The sequence below is a fragment of the Cynocephalus volans genome, chromosome 13 (assembly GCF_027409185.1).
Source record: "Cynocephalus volans isolate mCynVol1 chromosome 13, mCynVol1.pri, whole genome shotgun sequence".
Taxonomy (NCBI): domain Eukaryota; kingdom Metazoa; phylum Chordata; class Mammalia; order Dermoptera; family Cynocephalidae; genus Cynocephalus; species Cynocephalus volans.
In genome coordinates, this window is record NC_084472.1 from 57,117,409 (window position 1) to 57,135,538 (window position 18,130).

The 18,130-nt window shown below is 39.3% G+C and overlaps 1 protein-coding gene across 3 annotated transcripts in view; it reads left to right on the top strand.

The window, feature by feature from the left end:
- The window catches only part of ZCCHC2 (zinc finger CCHC-type containing 2), a 58,598-nt gene that overhangs the window by 20,325 nt on the left and 20,143 nt on the right, over window positions 1-18,130 (top strand). For 2 of the 3 annotated variants that reach the window (XM_063077176.1, XM_063077177.1), the window contains exons 4-6: window positions 474-545; window positions 5,489-5,601; window positions 16,535-16,629. In XM_063077176.1, coding sequence (XP_062933246.1) covers window positions 474-545; window positions 5,489-5,601; window positions 16,535-16,629 — 280 coding nt within the window. The remainder of the gene's footprint in view (window positions 1-473; window positions 546-5,488; window positions 5,602-16,534; window positions 16,630-18,130) is intronic. The other variant, XM_063077178.1, reaches the window with a different exon arrangement.

The following is an 18,130-nucleotide window of genomic DNA, read 5'->3' on the forward strand; positions in this document are numbered from 1 at the left end:
TGAACCACAAATCCTCAAAAGTATGAAATGGTACTACCAAAGAGGGGCAATAAACTCTAGTTATTTCTATTAAGAATGTATATTTAGTGTTTCTGAAGATAGTTTTTATCTTTTGGGAGGCATGTATCTCCGATCAGTGTCATTTTAGAGTCCTGTACCTTCACAAAAAGAATGTAAAACATTTCCCTTTCTGAAAAATTACAAAAACATAGTCACATTTTATGACACCTTTTTTAAAATACTGTGCAGTTTGAAAGGAGTTATTAGAAAACTTTTCTGAGTAGAATTTGTCAATGTTCAGTGAATTTTAACAATTTCGAAGAAGCTATGCCAGATTAATTTTATATTTCTAATTGTTAATCTTAGTGAAATTTAAGTCAGGTCCTTTGTCTTACACATGACTTTTTCTAGCCAGTTCCTGTCTGAGGAATAACCATATAATATGTTTTCTGTTTTTTTTTTTTTTAAATCAGGTAAATTGGTCGGATCTTTCAGTCACAACAGTAACAAAAACCCACCAAGAACTACAGGAATTTCTACTGAAGGTAAAAATATAGCTTTTGTTGTTAAAATTATTTTTACATAATATACAGAATCCAAAAACTTCAATGTCAAAACAGCCACTAGGAAAATTAAAACACATAGATCAAGGTTGGCTCAGAACTGTGAATGAACATTAGCTGTAGAAAATGTCATGTTATCCTAAACGTAAGTTTTCTTACTGTACATTACCAATGTAAGAAAATGATGAATGGGTTTCCACAGTTTAAAAAAATGGAATGTATTCCTACTTCCTTACAGAGATGTACATTGTTGGTGGCTATCTGCAAGGGTACTTCCTATGAGACAGTGCATCTGCAAAATGAGACGAGGCGTGTTTTTGTTTGGTAGTGGTTCTTAGACTGAACAGGTATTCAGCTGCTTCTGTGGACTTCCCTTAAAATATTTCTCCATTTCTTTCTTCCACCCCCCACCCCCCTGAATTCTGTGACAGAATATCCAGACTATGGGGAATAAGATAATAGAAACATCTTATACAGACTTGCAGAGGTGAAGGGAATCATAGATCATTTTGTTTAAATGCTCGCCTATTTCTTCTATACTAATTTGATTTTATTGAAAAGTGTATGGGTAGAAATCTTTTTTCTTTTTTTTTTTTTTGTCTTTTTCGTGACCGGCACTCAGCCAGTGAGTGCACCGACCATTCCTATATAGGATCTGAACCCTCGGCGGGAGTGTCGCTGCGCTCCCAGTGCCGCACTCTCCCGAGTGCGCCACGGGGTCGGCCCAGAAATAAATCTTAAAAGGAGGGAATAGGTTTAAATGATCAATAAGTTACTATTTCTCAATAAGCAAATACTTTAAAATTTATTGTCAGTAGGGAAATAAAGCAGGAAGTTTAGAAGGAGGAAGCATTCCCAACTCAATTACTAAGTTTTGGGTGAAGATTTAGTTATAGAGCCAAGAAGATCTGAAATTTTCAGGCCAGTACTGGTTTTTAAGTTGCCAGTTTGTCACCTTAAGCATATTCTTTTCCGATCATGTGTCTCTCTCTCTTCGTTCTTAAATCTAAAAGAGACAGTTTTTCATCAACTTCCAGAGCTTTGAGCAGCACATTAGATGCTCTTTCTCTGAGGAGTGCATAGTCCCTTATACTGTCCAAGTGTTAGTTCAACTGGATTTCCTGTCGGTCCCTCTAAATGAAGTAACACACAAGAATGACTTGAATCATTCCATTTTCCTGTGGCTTATTTTAAACTAGGCTCTCTCAGATAAGGGCTGAGGACTGCTTCACCCACTCACATTAGTGACCTGCCTGTATGTGAAGATGGGGGTGAGTTTCATTCATTTCCAGTTGCAAGAGGCCACATGTATATGACGATTCTAGACAGCTTGATGAGGGAGAAGACAGTGGTAGAAAGAGTGGTTCTGCTGGGCTGGCCCTGTGGCTCCCTTGGGAGAGTACGGCACTGGTAGCACGGAGGCCGCGGGTTCGGATCCTATATAGGGATGGCCGGTGCGTTCACTGGCTGAGCGTAGTGCAGACAACACTGTGCCGAGGGTTGTGATCCCCTTACCAGTCAAAAAAAAAAAGTGGTTCTGCTGGATTCAATCGTGGTAACAGTCAAAAATATGACACGGAAGAGAGGGGCTCAGGCAGGCAGGGTGCAGTCCCCGAGGCAGCACACCCTACGGGAGACAACAAGCCTCCAGCTAATGTTCTGATTATTGAGGAGATAAAGCAGGGTTGCCCTACCCACCTCCATATACAATTTTAAGATTTCTTATGCTTATTTCTAACTTGCCTGCATCTTGATAGAATAAATTTATCAAAGTTTAAGGGCAAGAAGTCACAAAGAGGCTTTATTTCGGTGAGGGAGCAACATGCTTTCACTTCCCTTTCTTCTGTTGTCTTTTCCATGACAAGATTCCAGTGCAGGAGGGTGGGTTGCAGGGGATACAGAGGTAAGGCCAAGAAGTTTTGGAATGGGAGTTGAGCAGTGTAGGCTGTCAAGGCCAAGTTACTTGACACCAGTTTGTATGTGGGGTACCACCTACATGCTGAGAGAATTAAATGAGAGGGCATATACCAACCCCCCACTGGGGCCTGGCACCCAGGCACAGTCTTCTTTTTCCTGCTGGGTTTTGCTCCCTAAGCTTCAGCTATTACGTGTCTTGACAGATTTATTTTTTTCAGTCCCACAATTTTTCTAAAAGCTTAGGTGCTTAAAAAAAATAAAGCCCCAAATATTTACTTCAGAATCATGGTAGTAATTAATGATTCCCTTGCCTAGCCAACATTTGAATGTATTTTTCTAAAATAGTATTTTAGTCTGTTTCTGTTGCTTATAACAAAATACCTGGAACTGGGTGATTTGTAAAACAATATTGATTGCTTACAGTTTCAGAGTCTGGGAAGTCCAAAGTCCAGAGAACAAATTTGTTAAAGGTATTGTTGGTGGCGACAGTGACCCAGGGATCTCACCTGACAGAATGGCAGGGCAGAGAGAAAGATTTTCACGTGCTCTCCTTTTGAAGCCCTCAGAGCTATGTACATTACCACCATTATTAATCCGTTCACTAGGGCACGGTCCTTAGAATCTAATCGCTTCTCCAAGGCCCCATCTTTTAGTTACCATAACAGGATTTCCCATCCTCGATAGTTATTGTGGGGATTAAGCATCAGTGATTTTGGGGGCATTCAATCTGTTGCAAATAGCATAAATGTCTCTCAATTATATGAAATAATCTGCAACATTGTGTACTTCCAGAATTAATTTCCTGTTGTAAAATATTCTTTCAAGTTTACTGTATCCTTTCTTCCTTTTTATGTTCCTTATGATATCTTCTGCACAGGTTCAAGAGCAGAACCTGTCTTTGTGACAGCCTGGACAAACTAACACCCTTTAATTTTGTAGATGTTATTGAACTAACTTCTAGTTTGCTGTATGTGGAAATGTGAGGTCATGTTGAGGTCAGTGCTTTCAAGTCCTTTTTTCCCACCTAAATAGCAGCCTCTGTCCTCCACATCCTGATCCCTTCCCCCATTTTGTTTCTCTTCTTCACAACTGCATTTATTGTTTCTCATGAGCAGAATGTCAGCTCTGAGCAGGCAGGGGTTTTTTCTTCCTTCAGTGCCATATCCATAGTGGCCAACAAGAATCTGGGACAGAGTAGGAGTTTGAATGTTTGCTGACTGAATGAATGAATGAGGAGTGTTAGAAAAACTAAATTGTAGTGTTCTTTTATAGATGGTTATCTGTTAAGCCTCAGTGTTGATCAAGATACACTTGTAATAACTGAGAACAAAAACCTTTTATTACTCTGAGCTTGTGCTGAGGCTGAGCTGGGAGGCTGGGTATGCTTAGAACTAAGATTGAGAGATGAGAAAATTCAAAACTAGTGGCTAGAATATAAAAGACATGATTTAAAGCTGTGTTTTTACTAATTGTGCCTTCCTTTAGGACTGGAGATAGGCCCTAGAAATTGAAGATAACCACTGGAAAACAAATTAGTTTGCAAATCCTGATGACTACATATTCATACTCTGCCCAGTTATATGAACACTGTCATTGACTTGGTGAAAATCCATATATATTATTGCCTTCATTGTTTAGAAGAACCATCAAGGGTTCAGTAGTTGAAATAGACTCCTTCACTGAAACTGGTTTTCTTTGGCTGTGTACAGATATTCAATAGAAATTGTGTTTAAAATGGACAATGTGATATATGCCTAGTGCCATAAGTCTGTATTAAAATGCTAATATCAAAGTATAAATATTGAAATGAATAGTGATTTCTTTGTTTAGCAAGTGTATAGATCCAGAACCTGTTTCTTTTCCTGTTAGTGGTCAGAGGAGGTGATTTCCACAGTGGGTGTGTGAAATGCCATCTTACCATGTTGATAATAAAAGAACCAGAAGGAGCTTCACTCTGACAGAGAATCTTGATTCTGTAGTACACTGTGCCTAAAATAGTAATGCTTTATGCTATCATTGTTAAGTTTTCCATTTCTGAATTGAGTCAGAATGCTTATTTTTCAACAGAATATTTACTTTGGGTTTCTCACATTAAAGCTTAATATGTAAATCAGCAGTTTATATAGATTTTTATATTCCTGTGGCTCCTGTGTTAATGGTTCTACTCTTAATTTTAGTGAAAATGCCAGTAATTCAGGAGTTAATGGCAAAGATTAGTTATCAAAAGTCAAATTTTAAAACTGAATTCTTGACTTAGAATGTTTTTCAAAGAATTTAGTAAGAATTTTTAAAAGCAAACTAGTTAAATAAAATGACAATTTTGATTTTTAATCTTAAATTTTCTTGGCCAAATGATGATGTGGTTTTTTTTGTTTTTGTTTTTGGTTTCTAGCACATTGGCCTGAGGGTACCTCCATCACATTGAGGAAAAGGTTACCAAACCTCCAATTAGTGTTTTTTATGTAAGAGTGAAAGTTTTTCACCCACCTTTCATACTCAGTTGGGTTTTTTTTATTTGCTGCATAGTATTGGTAGTCTGACATTGCCTGAGATTAAAATGGAAAACAGGAGGCACAAAATTAATAACTATAAAGGCAGAGATAACACTTTTCAGAATACTATTCCAAGGTAAAAATAATACTAGCTATGCTGTGCAAAATATTCAGCTTAACTAAGGAACCTTAGTGTGGATGTCATTTCAGTGAGGCATGTGGAACTTAGAGTGTGAGGTACATGCACATGTGTCCCAGAAGCATGTTGAATGCTGTGGGGTTACGCTGCATCTCGGGGAGCCCCAAAGTGTACCCAGAAGGAGATGTTGTGTTTCCTAGTGGAGAGATCTGTACTGCTTCAATATGGGGTTCTGTCTTTTGAAGATTTGGAAAAGGAACTGCTTTTGGACAATTAATGAGCAGGAGACATTTGTCTTCATTTTATGCATCTGATTTGTAACATATTTACCAATAAGTGAGAAACTTAACATTAGACGTTGTGTTTTTCTTTTCTAGCTCCCAAAAGAATTGTCTTCAGAGACTTTTGACAAGACCATCTTAAGAGCCCTGAATCAGGGTTCCTTGAAAAGGGAAGAACGGCGACATCCTGACCTAGAGCCCATCCTAAGGTAACAATTTACCTGATGCTTATCATAGCAGCATTACAGACAGGATAATGGACTGCTTAGGATGCAGTTTTAAAGGAGATCACAGAAATTCTTTCTCTGGAGTACTTTTTTAAATGGACTTTTTGTCCTTATGCTACTTAGGTTTAGGCTCACAGTAAAAGATACCAAATTGGTTTCATCATTGTACTCTTCAGTTCTCTATCATAAAGTTTAGTCACTTCTAAAATATGCAGATATTGAATAAAACCTCTTATATTCTCCATAAAATATTTATTGAAAGAGGCCTTTATCCAAGAGCTCAACTTTGAAATGTTTTTTGTTTTGTTTATCTAGCAGAAACCAGGTGATGATGGGTGGGGGGAAGTATTTTCATTGTAAGACAAGATCTCAGGGTGTGACTCTGGAAGTAAATGACGAGAATAAGATAGGAGATGGAGAAAGTCATTGAGGAAAAGGCAGCCAAGCAAAGAGCCCACGGTGTCAGATGGGTCACCTGTACGGGTACCTGTGTGGTCCCCAGGGCCCCAGTGTGATGGAAGATTTGGAGTGGAGTAGACAGGCCAGTGCCAAAATTGAATATGAACGTGGAAGAGTGACCTACAGGTGGGTGCATGACGTAGACTAGGTGAGGTTGAGAGGAGGGTGACTGAATGTCAGGTTCATGGGAGTGCAGCACATGCCCGCTAGGAGGGCGTGGGGAGATGACAGCTGTGAGGAAAGCTGGGGGGGGGGGGGCAGGCAGAGTTTAGTTAGAACAGGAGGTGCACAGTGTAAGGTAGAGGAAGAGGAGGAGAAATTGGAGGGGAGCAGAGAGAAATGGGAGGGGAGGGATGGATGCCAAGGAGCAGACCAGATGAGAGGCTGGTGGTGATGGTGCAGGGTAGTGGATTGAATTCCTGAGTCCTCGTGCTGCTCACACTTTAATTGGCATATGTGTGCCCTGGGGATCTTGATAAAGTGCATGTTCTTATCTGTGGTACCAGGGTGGACTTGAGATTCTGTTGGACTAGGAGATGCTGGTGGTCCACAGAGCACACATTAAGTAGAAAGGCCTCAACCATTGGTGAGCACAGCCCACTGCATCTAGAAGTGGCTTAGGAGGGAGGCCCTGCAGCTATGCTGTTGGTTGGGGTGTGTTTGGCAGCACAAGCCTGGTGATCTGCACTGGGGGTGGTAGTGTGGGAGCCAGACGATGGCCCTTGATGTGTGGCAAGTAATAAAATGTGACTCTTAGGGACCAGCAAGTTGGTGTGTGCTGTTATTCTCTCCATATTGGCTTTCGGTATTGCTTAGGGCCCCAGCCAGGCCATCTTTTACTACTTGGCCCCAGAGTCAAATGAAGGTCATTCACTTGTCTGAGGTCACATGGCTGACCAGTAGTAGATTCAAAGTTCCGTTGCTATACTGCTCCAATTGAGAGTGACGAAATACAGTAAAACCTTTTCCAGTATGTTTTTATATAAAATGCTTGTTATAGAATCAGTTTATTTTAGATAGCTTGGGGCTTTCATGATAAATCTAACAGATGCTCCATAAAGAACATTAGGGAAATACAGAAAAGTAATAAAAAGATGACAGTAACCCATATAACTATAACTAACATTTCTATTGTTCCTTTTAGTTGTTTTTTGTTCTTCTGTAATACTAGATCTGTAGCTGTGTATACTGTTTCTCCTCTCATAAGCATTTTATATTTAGTTTTTAGAAGCATTTTGACTGGCTACTAAATATATCCGATATGGTTCTGTAATCCATCAGCTGTTTCTCCATTGTTGGGAATATAGGTAATTTTCTGTTTGTTTTCCTAAAAATAAAGCTGTGACCATTTTTGTGCCTAAGACATTTTCGAGATTTATGATTAATTGCTGAGGAGAGATTCTTTAAAATTAGTTTACTGATTGAAACAGTAAGGATCCCTGACACATACTGTTTTCTTAATGAAAAGCTTATGTAAGTAGCAGTACATACTCAGTGTTTGAATTTATCTGCTTACCACAGCTTTCCTAGCTTTGAGTATGATCTTTAAAAATATTTGCTAATTTTATAGGTGAATTATTATCTCATTGGCTTAATTTCTATTTATTTCTGTAAGTTTAGCCATTTGTGTATTTTGTGAGATTACCTGTCCTTTATCAGTTTATCTTTTTTGGATCTAAGTGTTTTTCTTAGATTTTTTAAAATGAAATATGTGCTAATATTAATCACTTATCTTTTCTATTATATTTTTCAGTTAGCTGTGGTTTTCAGGGTGAAATTTATTTTTGTTTTTATGTTCCGATCTATCTCTTTCAAGATTAGAAAATTATTCCCAGATTGTTCATAAATGTTGGGTACAACTCTGGAGCCATGTGGAAAAAAATTAGGTTGGAGTCTTAATGTCATTCCTTACATCAGAATTAACTCTAGATGGCTTAAAGATGTCAGTGCAAGAAAGAAAACGTGAAATATATAATGTGTGTATGAAAGATTTGTTTAATACCTAGAAACCATTAAAGAAAAACAGAAATTTGAATACTCAAATAAAATTTCTGCATGGTGTAAGAAAATGTAGTATAAGTAAAGTGAAGACAAACCTCAAGCTTAGGAAAACAGTATTTGCAATAATTTCTTTCTTGTTTTGTTTGGTTGTTTCTCAAAACAGACTCCTAAGAATCAAGAAGATGTTAAAAATTGGCCTGAAGCAAGGGGGGAAATGGGAGCAGTTATGAACAAATAGCACAGAGAACCTGAGACTTTAGGTGGTTCTTAAACAGATGAAAAGCTGCTCATAATGAGAAATGTAAATGAAAACCTTGGGGTTTTTATTTAACCTGTTGAGAAATTAGAAAGTTTGGCAGGTTACTCTTTGGTGATGAGCATAAATCAGTAAATTTTCTATGAAAAGCTATTTGGCAAAATGCAAAATTTAGGTACATATAACTTTTGAATAGTTCCACTTCTAGTTATGCATCCCAAAGGTATTCAGCGTTCAGGGATGGGAGGATGTGCCCTAGAAAAGACAAACAGCTAAATATTGATGCAAAACTTGGTTGTAATAAAATAGTAAAAGGTCTTGTCTCTAGGGAAAAAGAAAGACCTGGGGAGTGGGAATGAGACTGACTTTTCACTTTGTCACTTTTGAGTTTGGGCCGTATATATTCACTTATTTTAAAAAAAATCTAAGCCCATCCCTCTTTACAAACTTGATCAGTTTACTTTGTATCTATGATAGATTTTGTTATTTTTATTATTTCCTTTAATCATTTTGGAATTTATTTTGTTACACAAAATGAGGTCAGGATGTAAATTGATTTCCCAACAGTGAATTAATTCTTTTCTATATTACTGATTTCTTGTATGATTCTTTATCATAACATTCCTAGGTATAGGAACATGGTTCTGGGCTTCTTATTCCATCAATCTGTCGTCATTGTTCCAAGGTCACATTTTAATTATTAGAGCTTCATAGTTTATTAATAGCTGGTAAATCTGGTTTTTTTTCTGCTTCTGGTGGAATTTCTAAAATACTCTTACATGTTCTCAGATATTTATTCTTCCACTTAGGTAGTTATTTTAAAACTTGGTGCATACTTGTTCTAGGAGATATGCTGAACTGTGTGGTTCAAGTCTCAGTAATAACGGTGACTATGTTCTCTGTATGATCATCATTTTTATTTGTTTATTTATTTATTTTTGTCTTTGAAATTATTTTATTTCAAAGTTGGTTTTTTAAAAGAATGCAGTGCCAAGGAGGACTTTTTTTCCTAAGTGATATATTTTAAACATCACAAATCCTCTCCATTTTCTATGTGGCTTAATTTAGCCTGAAAGTACTTACTTTATTTTTTATGTATTTATTTATTTTTAAAGAAAATGTAATTTCATTAATATTATTTTTTTACATTCTAGGATGTTGTTGCAGAGCAGTTGGGAGGAAGGGGGAGAGGAGAAAGGGGAAAGAAATGGGATGGAAGGAGGAGGAAGGGGGAAGGTGGGATTTAGGCCTGTGACACCCCTCCCTCATTCCCACAGGGGAGACGGGGGGGGGGGGGGGGGGCTTCCAGCAGTGGCTTGATTGTTGATGGGCTGGGTGCAGATGTCAGGGGGGTTTAGCAAAAGCCCTTGCTGCCCACTGTCCTAGCTTGGGAACCTGAAGCCCTTGTTGCTGTGGCTTGGTGGTTGTCACTGGGCTGGTTGCTCGTGTTGGGGGGGGGGCTCGGCCCCCCCCCCCCCCCCGGGAGAGCCTGGGGCATTTCCTGTGGTGGCTCAGTGGTTGCCTCTGGGCTGGCTGCATGTATGGGGGCCGTTGCTGAGGCCCTTGGCCCTCCCCCCTTTCTGGTTTGGTAGCCCAGGGGACTTCCAGTCCTTCTAGGTGTTATGTGTTATAGGTGTTCTTTGGTGAAATGAGACCTTTACTAGCTAATGTCAAACTTTGTCTCTGGTTGTGGGTACTTTGGTTTTTTTCATTTCTCTGTTGAAGTATTTGCTGTTTCCACCTGCACTGGAACTAATTTGTTGTCCTTTACTTACTTCTAAAATGGGGAACTTCCTGTGGGGACCAGTGCTTGAGCACTGTGGTTGAGCTAAATTGCTGCTTTGCTGCTGATTCCCTAGGGAATGCTTTTTGTGCAGCTCAGGTTTTAATGGTTGACTTTATAGTTACTTCCTACTCTCATGCGATCCAGGGCACCTGGGTTGTGTACAAACTCTGGTCTAGGCCTGAGTCTTTTCATCATACTGCACCCCATGCAATTCTATATTCCTGACCAGTCTCCTCTGAGTGGTCCTTCACTGATTGTGGGCAGATCAACTGTCCTTGCTGTGCCCCAGTGTTCTCCTGGTGGGCCTGTCTTCCCCCACTGCCTATGCTGCAAATACTTCCCAAGGGACAGGCTATGCTCTGGTCCCTTGCAATGACTCACTGGCCTCTGAGTGGCTCCTATTTTTCAGTTATTGTGGCTCTTCACTCCTATGTGGGTCCATGGGAACCCTATTAGTGTTCTTGCTGGCCTGGGGGCCACCATGGCCCTCTTCTTCCCTGCTGCCTCCAAGCTATTTCATCTGAAGGGCACAGCTGTGGCTTTTGCCACCTCCTGCTCTGTGCTCTCACCAGGGCCATCCTGGACACGGCCAAGATTTGGTAAGGCCCAAGCGGTTTTTTCTTTCATTGTAGCTTCTCCCGCCTTCATGCACTCCATAGGTCTCTCCTCCTCTTCCCCTGAGCTCTAGCGGCCCCAGCTTGGCTATTGTTGCTTTTTTATATTTGTAAATTGGTTGATTGTGGGAGAGAGTGACACTAGGGACTGTCTATTCTGCCATCTTGACCAGAAACTGATCATCATTTTTAAAGAGTTGTTGCCGGCTCCCATTCTCTTTTCCCCTGTCCATCCTAAATAATTAAGTCCTAAAGCCAGTTAGTGGGACAGAGCACAGTAGTCAGCAGCACCAAGGTGGGAGTGAGTGCCCTAATAAGTGGGGCGAGGGAGCCATTCACTCATGGATGGTGGCAGGCACAGTGTTTCAGAGCCTGAGGAGGGTGAAAGGGCAGACACATGGGGGAATGGCCCAGTGCGCATCTGCACAGGGGTTGGAAGGGAACAGCAGTGACAGTGGCAGAACATTTGTTATGGAGAAGGGAGTTATATGGAAAAGGAGAAATTCAGAATGAACACTGGAATGTCTGATTGGAATTGAAGTTATTAATGTGAACTCATGATATTCAGTATGTATAGATAGATAAAGAAATACGGTCATGTGTGTCTGTGTACATGTTCCCGAGCTCTGTTCATTGACAGGGTCTGGAAGCAGCATCATCCCAGTAGTAGTGGGCATACCTGATACCCAGATCTTGACTTCTAAACACCATTTTGCATTCTCCACTAGAAGGAACTAGGGTTCCTTGGGGAAAAGCTAATTTCAGGGCTGGGACGGGAGAAGTACTAGATGGACCTGTTGTGCCAGAAAGCAAGGAAGTGATCAGAGAAAGACATGGCTTTGTCAGGACCCAGAGCCAGTTTGAAGGGGCTCCTGCTGGTCACATCTGGGGCAAATAGAACATCAAAACAAATAACAATGCTGTAGTAACATTGACTAAAATAGGAAACCTTGAGCCCATGTTGAAATAAATAAATAAATTGATTGATTGAATGTTTGAGGAATAGGATATTTATAGTATCAAAAGTCTTTCCCACAATTTTTCCACGAAATAATGTTTATTAATTATAAAGGGAGAAAGATTAACTTTAGAATGGAGAAACCTGATGGACACCACCTTAATCAAGAAAAGTGAACTTTGTCAATGCTGGGTCAGTCAGCATCATCCACACACAGCCTCGCTCCTCTGATATTCCTGCCATGAATCTAATTTTGAGGAAGACATCAGACAAATCTACACTGAGAACATGCCACAACATACCTGGCCTTCCACTTACAGCCAGGAATGTCAAGAGAAGACTGGTTTGGGGTCATTTGGCAAAACTTAAATGGGGGTCTGAGAATTAAAAGGTAATAATTGATCAGTGTTAACTTCCTGATATCGATTGTAGGAGGTTGACTTTGTAGGAAATGCTCACTGATATCTTACCAGGTGTTGGAGCATCAGACCAGTTATTTATGGTTCAGGGAAAAAAAATTCTTAGTACTGTATTTGCACATTTTCTGTAACTTTGTGATTTTCAGACGGCAAAAATTCATTTCCACAAGGAGCTACTTTCAGAAATTTGGCTCTTGGCCAGTACCATAATTAAGTAGTATGTGTGTGACTGTTAAGGTTTTTAGGGTTCTCCTCAGCAATGATCATAGTTTGAGTCTGCATGTGTGTGTATATGTGTGTGTGTTTTAGGATATCTTGAGTAATACCTATACAGTGAAAATGGTAATTGGGAAGAATGCAAAGTAGTAACATGAAAATTCCCTAGTTTCCCTTTCTCCAAATCTAGTTGCTAGAAGTAGCCTTCAGTAAAAATCTTAGGTTATTTTTCAGAACTTTTCTGTGTATGTACACGTCCTGGGATTTATATGCATGTATTGCCTTTACTATCTAAATGGAATTATTCTATACATACTTTTCTGCCACTTTTTTCATCAAACGTATTGGGACATGGCAACATCAATCAATACGTCTGAAGGATTGCTGCATGTTTTTATGTTTGCTACATAACTTTCCATTTTTTCTTTATTTTTATAGCAGTTTTAGTTTTACAGAGAAATTAAGCAGGAAGTACAGATAGTTCCATTATCCTCCCCCCACCCACATATATAGTTTTGCATTTTTAGCTGAACTATAATTAAACTAATCAGTATATTTTATGGCCATTTTAGTTTCTAGGTATTTTTAAATACTGCAAAGAAAACTACCGTGTCCAGATATGTTTCTTAATACATTTGGATACATTTATCTATAAGATAAATTTATAGAATTGTAATTGTTTGGTTAAAAGTTACATATATTTTTAATCTGCAGTATTTCCAAATTACTTCGAAAGGGGTAGCATAACTTTATACACTCAGAAGCCTTGTATTTGTATCTCCCAGCTCAGCAAACAAAACATTCTCAGTTTCTCATCTTTGCCAGTTGCTCATGAAAGGCTCTTTCCTGTCAATCAGTATTTGAGTGGCCATTTGCACTTTCCTGTGAAGGGCCGCCTTTTCAGTCTTTTCCACTTTTTTGTTGGTCTTACTGATTTATGAGAGTTACTTGTTAGATTGAAGAAAGGAGCCCTGTTTGTCATTATTTCTTGACCATACTGACATTTAAAATTTTTATGTGGTCAGATTTATCTGTCTTTTCTCTTATGGTTTCAGGGTTTTGTATCACATTTAAAAAGACCTTTTCTCTTCAAAGATTATATTTTTAAAATATGTTTTCTTCTACTACTATTTTTTTTTTTTTTTTGACCTTTGATTCTTTTGTAGTTTACTTTGGTGTAAGGAGTATGGTAGGGAGTCTTACCTTCTTCCAGATGGCTAGCCTGTGGTTTCAACACCTTTAATAAGACGTTAGGACACTTCATTCTCACTTTGTGAATTTTGGATTAGCATATCCTCGTTCATGTCCCTTAAGAAATAAAGCATTTATAAAGGAGGGGAGAAGAAAATGAAAATGAGAAATAGTAAATGAGTTTATAAGTGAAATAGACAGTGTTTGGTACAGGACACACTGAATGTAATCCCAGATATGCTATAAATCAGGAAAATGAAAATAGGACACTGAAATGAAATGTACAGTTGGGGTTGGATAATTTCTGTTATGTCAAAATATAATCCTGTTTTTCTTTATTAAGTGGTTTATGGCCACTTTGATTTTTTTTTTATTGCAACCATTTTGAGTTTATTTATTAATATATATATTTTTTTACAGTCTATGATGTTGCAGAGCAGCTGGGGGGAGGGGGAGAGGGGAAAAAGGAAGGCAATAGGGTGGGAGAAGGAGAAAGGAGGAGGGGCAGAGTTGAGGCCTGTGACACACCCTTCATTCCTGCATGGAAGACCAAGAGGCTTCCAGTGACGGGCCGATCATTGCCGAGCTGCATATATATGTCAGGGGTGTGGCTGAAGCCCTTGGCCCTCCACTGCCCTGGCTCAGGAGAGCCCAGGGCACTTCCTGTGGTGGCTTGGTGGTCCTCGCTGGGCTGGTTGTGGGTGTCGGGGGAGCTCCCAGCCCTCCCTGCTGTCTGGCTTAGTAGCCCAGGAGACTTCCAGTCCTTTGGTGATGTGACAGTGTTCTTTGGTGATGTGACACCTTTACTAGTTAATATCAAACTTTGTCTCTGGTCTGTAGGCACTTTGTTTCCTCTTTCAGTTCTGTGCTGGATTATTGCTGTTCCTACCACTTAAACTCTGCATTGAAGCAAATTTACTGTCCCATGCTTCTAAAATGGGGGGAACTTCCTGTGGGGACCAATACTTGAACTCTGTGGTTGAGCTAGATTGTTGTTTTGCTGCTGATTCCCTGGGGAAGGTGTTTCGTGCAGCTCAGGTATTAATGGTTGACTTTATAGCCATTTCTGGGTCTCTTGAGATCCAGTAAACCTGGGTTGTATAGAAACTCCTGTCTGGTCCTGAGACTTTTCAGCAAACTGCACCCCCTACAGTTCTGTATTCCTGACCAGTCTCCATCAAGTGGTCCTGTGCTGATTGGAGGGCAGATCAGCTGTCCATGCTGTGCCCCTGTGTTCCCCGGCTTGGACCTGTCTCCCCCATCACCTACATTCCAAACACATCCCATGGGATGGACAATGTGCTGTTCCCTTGCGATGACCCACTGGCCTCTGAGTGACTCCTTTTTTTCATTGTTGTGGCTCTTCTCTCCTATGTGGATCCATGAGAACCCTGTTAGTGGTCCTGCTGGCCATGATGGCCCCCTTCTCCCCTGCCACCTCCAAGCAACTCCATCCAAGAGCACAACTTCAGCTTTTGCCAGCTCCTGCTCTGTGCGCTCAGCAGCTCCAGCCTTGAAGCGGCTGGGGCTCTAAATGATAAGAGCAGTTCTTTCTTTCTGTCATCGTAGCTTCTCCCACCTTCGTGCACTCTGTAGGTCTCTCCTCCTCTTCCCGTGAGCTCTAGTGGCCTCAGCTTGGCTGTCATTGCTTTTTAATAGTTGTAAATTGGTTGATTGTGGGAGAGTGATGCTAGGGACCATCTATTCCTCCATCTTGACCAGAAGCCCCTGATTTTTTTAATGTAGGTATAATTGCCATTTGTGGTCATGCATTAATGAGCCTTGACTTTAGTCTGTACATTATTTTCAGTCCTGTACCTTTATTTTATGTATGGTTTACATGCATATAGCTCAGTGTTCCAGTCGTGGGTATGCACTTGATATTTGGAGTCATATCTGGGCTGTCCCTTGGGGCTCAGACCTTGAATTGAAGGTGTGCCTGTACTTTTGACACAATTGGTTTGTGAATGTAGCTGGTTGTGGGTTTCACCACTGCCTTTGGGTTTTAATCCCTGCCTTAGGTAATATGTTGAGATCTAGAAATTTAGATTAGCTCCTTATTTCAGATCTCAGTTTGTTCTCCCATCCCTTCATTTCTCTCCTATGTCTTCCTATTGAACATTTACCTCCACATTAGAGTACAAGAAGCAATTCTGTCTAATATACAAGGTAGCTTTTGTGCACAAGGGTCATCTGTTGGTATGGCATTTAATGATTTTATAATTAATCTGAATGAAGGTCAGAAACCTTGGGGAGTAATTAAGAGTTAAAATTTAAAATAAGCATTAAAAGTGTCCAAAAGTAATAAAGAAGGATTTGTATGTTGAGCACCTGTGCAGTAGGTAGGGTGACAGTTTCCATGTGCTATTTGGGTCTCATAACCTTGAGGAATTGGTGGTATTCCCCATGAGGAAATTGAAGCTGAAATGCTGAGTACCTTGTTTAGGGTGATTCAGCTTATAAGTAGCTGAATTGGTATTCAAGTCCAGAGTAAATATTCCATTAGACTGTGACTAATGCATACTCAAGACCCTTTTTACAGATAGACTTCCTGTTGGAGTCTTTTAATTACATAATAAAATACAAGGAAAACTGGTTTTCAACGATAACAACTTAGAATCATGGTATGATACACATTCAGCATGGATTATCACTTAGTTATGCCTTAGGTTGTAGTAATACTTGTATAATATATGTTAACTATGTAACTAACTGTGGACCACTTGGGCAAAAGGCTGAAATAATAAACTTTTTGCCAGAATTAAAACCTTACCATTAGTTTATATAAAATTAAAAATAAACCTGTTTAGTAGATTCTTGCAAAAGAGTTTTGTTAAGTTTTACTCACTTCCTCCTATAGGAAATACATTAGAAAATAATATTTTCTTTAGGGGAAAAAAAAATTTCCCAAACCAGACCAAAACCATCAGTTAAGCCTGCCTGATAATCTAAATTCAGACTGTTGTGGATTTATATAACATGAAATTAACAAATCTCCTTTCTTTTTATATGCAGGCAGCTATTTTCAACTTCATCACAAGCTTTTCTACGAAGTCCAAAAGTACACAGTTTTTTTCAGTCCATATCGTCTGATTCTCTACAGTGTCTCAGTAAGCATCCTCTGTCCCTCTGGAAATTAGACTTTTTTCTTTGCTTGGTTTTCTTGCTTTACTATGTCATCCTGTATGGGTTTGTCATTTTAGTTAAAGTTAGGGAGTAATTACATACGATTAAGTGTGCAGTTTTTAATGAATTTTATACTGCTCTTTTTTTTAAGTTTGTAATGTATAAAAGCTAATATAGCAAAGCAGATTGATTCCAAAGCAAGGTCTAAGTATCTCTGAGACCTTGGGACATGCTTGATTCTCGAGTTCCTTGGCAGGTCTGGCTTACAGACTGGAGAGAGGTTATGATGCTGGCTGCATGATATATGGTCTGTAGTCTACCTTATTCCTGTGTCACCTGTTCTCATAATGACTTTCTCAGCTGCTCAGGCAGGAAACATTGGCCATATTCTTCTCACTTTTCCTCTGTGTTTTCAGTCACATAAAGACCAACCCATGCTAGATAAGAAATGTCTTCCTTTTTATCCCTTCCTTTCCATCCCATTGTTTTCAATTAGGCCTTTCTTTCATGCATAGACTATTTATCTATGAAGCCTCACTCTTTTCTCAGACTCTAGTTTCTCACCCTAGTTTAACCTATCCTCAGAGTATTGCAGGGATATTTGATTGTTAATCCACTGTTAAAAACTTGGAAAGTTTGGGATGCAATTCAAGCTCCTCCATGAACTTCCTTAAGCTTCCTTTCTGATCTTCAGTGCTCCAGGTGCTCGAAGGCTCAGCATTTCTCTGTACACCCTGCCATTTCCTGCCCCAGTATACTCTTTCTTTTAAATATCCATCCTTTTGTCAACACCCATTAAAATCACACCTGTTTCAAGACCCTGCCGAAGTGTCAGCTCTTCCACAAAGCTTTCGATTTTTTCTTATGTTCAGTTTTGCCCTCGTGTTTCAGCATTCATCATAGCCTGCCTTGTGTTCAGTTTTATACACATCTACCTCAACCTTCTTTTTCAACAAATATTTTTCCAGTAGCATTGATGTGTGTTTAGTAGAATTTCTGCTAACTTTAAATGCGGCAATTACCACAGGGAACATTTTTCTTTTTAAGTCTGTCCTCCTGCTTTCGACAGTCATATTTTCCTATACTTAAAGGGAATAAAATTCACATTTCCTCAATTTGAGATGGGAGAAAAAGAGGTGAAAAAATAATATGATTGGATGCTATATCATATAGGTTAACTTTTAAAGTTTCTCTTTGTGTCTGTGTATGTATGTGTATATATATTTGCCTTAAATGCCTTAAAAATGTTAAACATAATTACCAATTAGAATTTAAAATATGACTCTTTATATAATTAGTTGACTAAGATAAAATGCACAACTCCATGGTTAAATTTGTGTCTGAGTAGTGGCGATGGCTTTTGTTAAAGAAGATTCTGATTATTCTAGCACTGTGTAGGTTTAGCAATTAGTGCTTTCTCCCTGAGCCAAGGTAAGTACTTTTTAATGAGTATTATCAATAGCATCTGTTCAATTCTATAAAGGC